The sequence below is a fragment of the Orbicella faveolata genome, unplaced genomic scaffold, assembly GCF_042242905.1.
Source record: "Orbicella faveolata isolate gen_17 unplaced genomic scaffold, um_ofav_v1 contig_46, whole genome shotgun sequence".
Lineage (NCBI taxonomy): Eukaryota > Metazoa > Cnidaria > Anthozoa > Scleractinia > Merulinidae > Orbicella > Orbicella faveolata.
In genome coordinates this window covers 12,766,742-12,774,827 of record NW_028301576.1, presented here as the reverse complement: position 1 = coordinate 12,774,827, position 8,086 = coordinate 12,766,742, and the positions used below count along the sequence as shown (strand labels likewise).

The following is an 8,086-nucleotide window of genomic DNA, read 5'->3' as shown; positions in this document are numbered from 1 at the left end:
ACACGATTCGTTCACGCACCTCTATAAGAAGGACGTGTGATCCCTTCGTGAATCATTTAAGGTGGAAACCCGACATGGTGAGGAGAAGTCGAAGGAGACGACGGCGAGTGGGAGTACGTAGAAGAAGGAGGACCCAAACGGGAAAAGGGTTTCTCGACAGTTTAACTAGCGGTCTAAATAGAGAAAAATTGAAACAAGGATGGAAGCATTATTCAGACATTCGAAGAAGAGTGACTCCACGACGGAAAAGTGGTTGGATGAATAATTGGATTCACTGAAACGTTCAAACGTGCCTCTATAAAAAGACGCGTGATCACCTGCCTACGTCATTCTAGTGGAAAAGTGAGTACGTGTAAGAACACGGCATGGTGGTGAGAAAGCGAAGGAGACGACGAGTGGGATTACGTCGAGTGGGAGTAGGAAGAAGGAGGAGGGTCCAAAGGGGAAAGGGTCTTGGTAAACTGGTCGGCACCGTAGCCAAGACGGTGTTGAGCCTTCTCGAAGACTTGTGAATAAAAGAGCGGGACGAACCAACCGGACGTTAGACGCGAACGATGAAGCGGTTGCGACGACAACGTCATTTCTTGACGCGCGTCCTGAAAGAAGCCAATCGAAATAAACGTCAACGGATGTTGCAATACGCCGACAGAGATCAGATCAACGCCATCAGCGAGATGGTTCTCAATTTGCTGAAAAAGAGGATCCCCATCGACGTCACGACTTATGGGAAACTGAAAAGACATAAAAAGGTTTTGCGAGAAGTGGGTAGACGCAAAAACTCTCTCAAGCGTCGAAGAGAGCATCTCCTGAGTCAGAACGGAGCGGGGTTCTGGAGCGGATTACACGGTTGTTTCAAAGCATGTTGTGTACGGTGAAAGGACGCGGCGAAGACGGTTACCCGCTGGAGGGGATCGACGTCATACCCAATTTCCCGCCGAGAGAAGAAGAGTCCAATACCATTCCTAAACTCGTGCAGTTGTTGCAAGACGCCAATCGTCGCGAAGCCCGATGGAAAGACTCGTACGAGTACTTGAACAAGAGGTACCACGACCTGTATCAAGAATACATGACTTTAAAGTTCGGTGACTTCTGCCAAACCTGTCAAACGAAACGAGATACCACGCCGCCCGGTGGGTGCATCGAGTTGTGCAGGGAGTGCGGTAAAGGCAAGCGAACCGTTCAAAGTCTTGAACTCGAGTTGGAAAAGAAAGACGAATCCATACGGTACTGGCAAGACTGTTACGAGACGGCCTTGAGAGAATTGTCCGAGTTTCCTGACACGACCTTGAGTCAGAAGGTATGAACGAAGTCATGATGGTGCCCGTTCAAGAATTCAATCGTCTGCAAGATTATTACAAGGGGAAGATCAGCCAGAATGCCTTGTTGAACAAAGCCGGATGTCTGGCCGCCGAAGAACATCTCATCCTGAACGACAAACGTATCCCCGCCAGCATGGCCGTCAAGATGACCAAACCCCTGGCCAACGAAGAAGGGAAACTGGTGAAACGTATACGGACGGGTAAAAGCGGTCCCATCTCGTACCAGGGAACGACAGAACCCGAAGGCATGGTCGACGCACCCGTCGAAACTCTGTTGAAACAGATCCTCAAGGGAGTCAACCAACCAGCCGCAGCCCCCGTGATCATCCCGCCACAACCCCTTTCTACGACAGGACTGAAAAAGGAGCTGAAAACCCCCATACCCTCCACGTCAGGTTTTAAAAAGGAGAAGAAAACCCCCAAACCCTTCAGTCCATTCGAACAGGTCACGCTAGGTAAAACTCCCCTATCGTCCAAGAAAAAAGCACCCATCTCCGATAGAGCCAGACGTGTACTGAAATCACTCGGTATCGACTACGACGACGGTGGTTACAGTCCCAAAGGCAAGGCAAAGAAGTACAAGAAGGTCAAACCGTCAGCCGCAGAAAAGTTACAAGCAGGGTGGGAAGATTTCTAAGACCCCTGGAGAAGGGGACTAGACTATGACTCGGATTAAGAAGAAGGGAAAAAAGGCGCCTGCACCCCCGAAGAGAAGTACCCGACGTCGCCGTCAACGAGGGTATGGGTTCGACATCCAAAAATGGTTGGGCAAGACCGGGATCGAGTTCCATTGGCCCGGTTATCAGTACATGGGACCTGGTACCAAACTGAAGAAACGTCTGGCGCGTGGAGACCCCGGGATCAACCGTCTGGACCGACTGGCCAAACAACACGACATTGACTATTCCAGGGCCAAGAACTTACAGGACAAATGGAACGCCGACACCAAGATGATCCAGGCCATCGACAGATTACCCGGACGTAAAACCATGACAGAACGCATTGTTAAGAAAATCATGCAGGTCAAGAAACGTTTGAAATTGTAAAACCTTTATTGTTGTTATAATTAAAGTTACACACACGCTTTTGTTGTTTTTTTCAAAAAGAGTCTCTTTTTCTTTAAGTCGAAAATAAATAACGTTCCAATTGATCCATAAGTTCGTTGGTGACTGGGAAATGACAACGGTTCTGTTCTACTGTATCTTCGCGTTCAAACTGCGCGAACCCGCGTCCCATGTCATGAAGCATGGATGCCATCTGATCAAGCTCACTAGCTATTTCCATGGTCATCTCTTCCATTTCTTGTTCTTCTCGTACTCGTTTCATTCGGTTTTCTTCTGCTTTCTTCCTATTTTTCCTGATTTCCGAAAGTCTCCGTTGTACAGGATCCTCGGGTTCCGCTAACATACGCTCTAATTCCTCTACCAACCCTTCATCAGGCTCAGAGTCAGAGTCAGAGTCAGAGGAGAAGGAATAAGACAACCGCTTCCCACGGCGTTTCGGTGGGGGTAATACCTGTGGTGCTGCAGTGGTATTGGAGCGTCCCATGTCATGAAGCATGGATGTCATCTGATCAAGCTCACTAACTATTTCCACGATCCTCTCTTCCATTTCTTGTTCTTCTCGTACTCGTTTCATTCGGTTTTCTTCTGCTTTCTTCCTATTTTTCCTGATTTCCGAAAGTCTCCGTTGTACAGGATCCTCGGGTTCCGCTAACATACGCTCTAATTCCTCTACCAACCCTTCATCAGGCTCAGAGTCAGAGTCAGAGTCAGAGGAGAAGGAATAAGACAACCGCTTCCCACGGCGTTTCGGTGGGGGTAATGCCTGTGGTGCTGCAGTGGTATTGGTGGATGACGGTAGTGCTCTTTGTGGTGGTGGTGATCTTAGTGTCACTGCTCTTAGCGGAAATGGTGATGGTAGTGATGCAGTAGTGGTGCTTGTGCTCTTATCGGCGGCGGTCGTGGTGGAGGCGTAGGTGATGGCGCTTTCATTAGAAGTGACCGTGGTGATGGATGATGATGATGATGATGTTATCGAGCAACCCGGAAACAAACCTCTAAGAATTTCATCCGGATCATACATATCCTCATTCCTTACCTCACACCTCTCAGCCCTGCGTCTTTTCTGTTCGCGAACTTTCTCGGGGTTTTCCGCGGGGCGCCTGAAATCCGTTAACCCTATACGGACTCTAAACAGCTTCCGAAGAATTTTCTCGTGATTGTACTTAACCCCATTCTTCCTTTCTAATGATTTTATAGCCTCGCCCGCAATGTGCTTAAACCGTACCTCACACCTCTTGGCCCTGCGTCGGGCACGATATCGTCTTTTCTGTTCGCGAACTTTCTCTGGATTCTCCTTTTTCCACTCTCGCGCGAACTCTCTTCTTCTCACTCTCTGTCGTTTCAATGCTGCAGCGGAGCGGGCAGGCATGGTCTCAAAAACTTCCACAGTTAAAAAGCGCTCTATACACATACAAAGATGCAGAGTGAAGAGCGAACGACGGGGATTCGCTTTACGCAGATCCGTTCAACCAATCACAGATCAAGACCAAGTCACGTGTTACTTAGACCCAGGGGATAGGGGGGTACCCCCCTACCACACCCCCTCACGGTAGGAGACTGGACACCCTTTATACCGCGTGTATAAAATAAGCGAGTCGGACCGTCAAAGGCACTCTGAGTTTTGAACTTGTATGAGCGCCCATTACAGAAGACTGTGGAGACTCTCGTTGCTGTGGAATCTCAAAGGACCGAGTGAGTATAGCATGGAAGTATTAGAGCGGTGTGATTCCGAGTTGACTACCTTGAGAAAGCGAGTGCAAGAGTGGATGAAGGATGAAGAAGAGAATCGAGAGACCCCGTTATACAATGTCCTAGAAACCCTTTTAGGTTTCATTGGGGTGTGCCTAGAGAAACTAGATCTTCTGTTCGTAGAGACAAGTTTATGGGGCGCTGACGAGGACGAGATCAACAATTTAGTAGCCCATGTAGACTTTGCACGTGACGCTTACAGACAATTGCTTTAATTCTAGCCATGGAACAACCCCTCCATTGCCATGTGTGTAAACAAACCAGACCTTGCTGCCGCCGACCAATAATAGAGTTGAGTCAACGTGGGACCCACGAAAAATTCGTACGCGCGCTCACGGGACCGCTGAGAGAAGCCTGGGGACTGGGGAGAGTCTGGGAAACCTGCTGCAAGACCATCTATGGCGAGCATTTCAATTACGAGACCCAAAAATATGCCCCCGTCTTCCTGGGAAACAGTTACGACCAGGCCATGTCACGGGTCAATCATGTAAAATCGTTCCTGTAATATGGGCGCCAGTCATCAGGACTAGGCACAAGTCCCGCAATGTAAAAATTAAGTCCTGGTGTATCCAATTAAAAAAAAAAAAGTTGTTTTTTGCTCTATTTTTCAGACTCCGTGTCTCCATTACGTGCAAGCACTCCAGACGATGCAAAAATCACATTCTCTCTTTAAAGGATCTTTATTAAAATGTTACAGGCATGGATAAAAATGTTTTTTCACTCCTCTGATTTTTTTACAATTTGTTTGATAAATGCTCGGTACGCCAACTCGTCTCTGTTGTCCCAAGCGCTCTTCCACTCTTTCCATCCGTCCTCAAATCCCTCCGGCAACTTCTCCAAACACACGGGGTCTTTAAACGAGATGGACTGGTCAGCAAGCATCTTCTCAGACAGCATTCTTCTGAAACTCAGCACCTCATCCGCCAGCTTCCTCACCTCTTTCTTCAGGAGGACATCCATAGCGTGAGAAACGGCGCATTTCATCATCTTTCCAAGAATACCGTCATGAACAGCATCCATCACCCTCGCGGCAAGTTCTTCTTCTATCTCCTCTTCAGAAACCTCCACCTTCGTCTCGCTCTCCTCTGAGGACATCTTCTAGTCGTCTAGCTCAAAACAACTACACTCCTTCCACACTCGCGCAAACCCTTTTATTCCCATCCAAACCTCGATTTCATGCATATGACAACCTCGAGTTCAGGGATTGGCTATCGCCTTATTTGGGCACGCGCGTGACCTGGGATGCAAAAGACTGCTGACCTGTGACGTCACTGCAGACGCATATTTTGATAACCCCCTAACTCATGAATATATTAATGAGCAAATCCGGCCCTCTGATTGGTCGAGAGCCTTTTTTAATGATATGCACGGCCTTCTGATTGGCTACGGCCCACACAAGCGTCCTACACTACTGTAATTCAATATCCCGCAATTGTTTTCGGCTGATGAGAGACTGAAAACTGGTAAATTTGGCAAATGGTGAGGAAATTTCCGTCATTCCGCTCCTAACGGAGAAAGAGAACTACCTCTAGAGGTAGTCTATAATTTTCGAATGGATTTTCCGTAAAATTACTGTTCCATTGACTGTCGACCAAAAATTTCAGGCTTTTTTGGCGAAATGGTAAGCACCCTGTATTTCGATAAGTGTGAGAACGAGTAATAAAAATAAATAATGTGATATCAGTTGTTGATGAGAGTTATATATTCCATTGTTGGGCAAAAGTAATCACACACGATTGGTCTCAACGCGTCAAGTGACTGAATATGGCCCAGCCAAAAACCGGAAATATCCGATCGAGTGATATTCTCCAATTTGGAAAAGCTCCCACGTGTTGCGAAAAATCTTTGAAGGATAATAATCACAACAGCCTCTATTTGACTTTAAATATATGCTCGGATATTGGTCCTTGAAAATTATCTGTTCCCCAAAGTTCACAGTTTTCCTTGACCTGAGCTTCGCTCTCGGAAAACTGTTAGACTGTTCACAGCCCTCTGTTTTCTCGTATTTTTATTCGATCGTTGACAGCGAGGCTGTGAACAGTCTATAGAAAACTGTTTGTTTCTCGAAACAGATAATGTCCACAGACGAATATCATCCGTGAATATTTTCGCGCCAAATGATCATGATGTTTTATACTGATCGGGATGTTTCCTTTACTGTCTGTATCTACAATTTTAGTTGAACCTTATACGCAAGTTAAATTGGTGATTCTTGATAAGCTTGACTGATGAATTCTTCGAGATCAGTAGTCTCACAGACGGCTAGATTTCATTTAGAGAACAGTTTTGCTGTTCTTGATAATTAAATTTTGAATCAAGGATTAGGTGTGGTTCATCTCTGGCCCGATAGGTCAATTCTTATGAGAAAATTCTTTGTTTTATCCGTCGATTTTAAGTTAATTTAACTCTAACTTACTCTTAACATGACATCATAACGTCCCATACCAAAATGTTAATTAATTAAAAGTGAGTTTCTTTAGAGCGGTTTTCGTTTCAGCCTCGAAAAGTAATTGGTTCTGCATCAGCTACGCTGTATCCTTGGCTTAAAAAACTCGCGCCCTCTTTTTGTCCAATCAGAATAAATCAAACTAATCGTGACTCGTTCGCACGCGTTTTCCCGCGCTTTGCGTCAGCTACATGTAATAACTTCGAGCTTTGATTGGTTCACTGAATTGTCTGCGTACTTTGTGATTGGCCAGAGTGATTACTTTGGTTTTGGATTTACGAAAACCTCTCCGATGTAACATAGGTTTTCATCAATATATCTTCTCTAGTGGGCCAGTTTACTTTTAATTAAGGTAAAATTAATATAAGTAGTTGGTTGTAAAATTGATCGCCGAGGTCAAAGCATACAGATATGAACACCGCTTGTAAAGCTGCGATTGTTTAGAAGAAAGAAACTTAATTATAAGATAAGAGGTGAGAAAGAAGGGAAGCAGATAAAAATAGTGAAAGGGGCATTAGAGCGGTTTTCAAACAAGTGTCCATACACAGAAGAAACTGAACATGAAGTAAACCAAGCAAAACTCGAAGGAGAATCAAGTAACCGATGCGAAGCGCGGGAAAATCTGTTTGTAGAAGTCACCATAAGTTGTCATCTTAATTCTGACTGGGAAATAGCCCCAGTTTTTTCTAAACCAATCACTATTAACATTGTGGAGCTAGACAAAAGCCATAACGGATTACTGTCGACACTCAAGTGAAAACCACTCTGGCCCAGAACTAACATGCAGATGACTAGGGGCTGTAAAGTAAAAGAACGATATTAAATAATTCTTAAAGTTTAGTTGAGTTGTGTTTTGACAACTGGAAAGCCTCTACCGAGTCAGTAGAGATCCCTATCCGCCATACGCCTTCTACAAACACAGCACAGTAACCCTTCAAGCGCCCGAAGCATGCATTATCGCTCAATTAACAGGCCATTACAATTTAACGAGCGGTGTACATGCAGGGGGCGGGGGGGGGGGGGGGGAATAGATATTTTTGGTTAAGAGTGGTAATGGTGATCCAGCGGGCAATTTATAAGGGCTGGAAAATAAAGTGAGAGCTCAGCAGGATGTTTTCTATTGCTAAAAGAAAATACCGGACCATATATCCCAAGTTTAGTTGCAAGATTTTTTTCTGGTTCATCAACTTACTTGCATGGTATTTACGGGCATCGCTTTGCTTTGCAGCGAAATTTTGGAATTATAACGAATGCACACACAGTCTTTATTTGTGTAAACTATCAGAATATTATATATATTACACTAGACGAAAGCACGACCAAAGAATCATGGGCTATTAAACTAATGGAATTTATAGTTCGTATTATAGTGCAAAATGAATGTAGTCAAAGGGTTGCTGATGATACAGCAAAGGTTGAAATAAATTCCAAGTACAAACGCGGCTTGATGGCATAGACAGCCGCAACTCTACAGAAAAGGTCAAATTAATTCGCCCCCAAACTCACAA

The 8,086-nt window shown here is 45.3% G+C and overlaps 1 protein-coding gene across 1 annotated transcript; it reads right to left on the bottom strand.

The window, feature by feature from the left end:
• Positions 1-2,438: 2,438 nt before the first annotated feature.
• Positions 2,439-3,802, bottom strand: LOC149098451 (uncharacterized). Its single transcript, XM_089277894.1, has one exon. It carries the CDS (start codon positions 3,792-3,794, stop codon positions 2,439-2,441), a length of 1,356 nt encoding a protein of 451 aa, XP_089134020.1. The 5' UTR covers positions 3,795-3,802.
• Between the last annotated feature and the right edge of the window lie 4,284 nt (positions 3,803-8,086).

Excerpts from the sequence above, each read along its gene's own strand:
- LOC149098451 (XM_089277894.1), bottom strand. The coding sequence starts at position 3,794 with ATGTGTATAGAGCGCTTTTTAACTGTGGAAGTTTTTGAGACCATGCCT.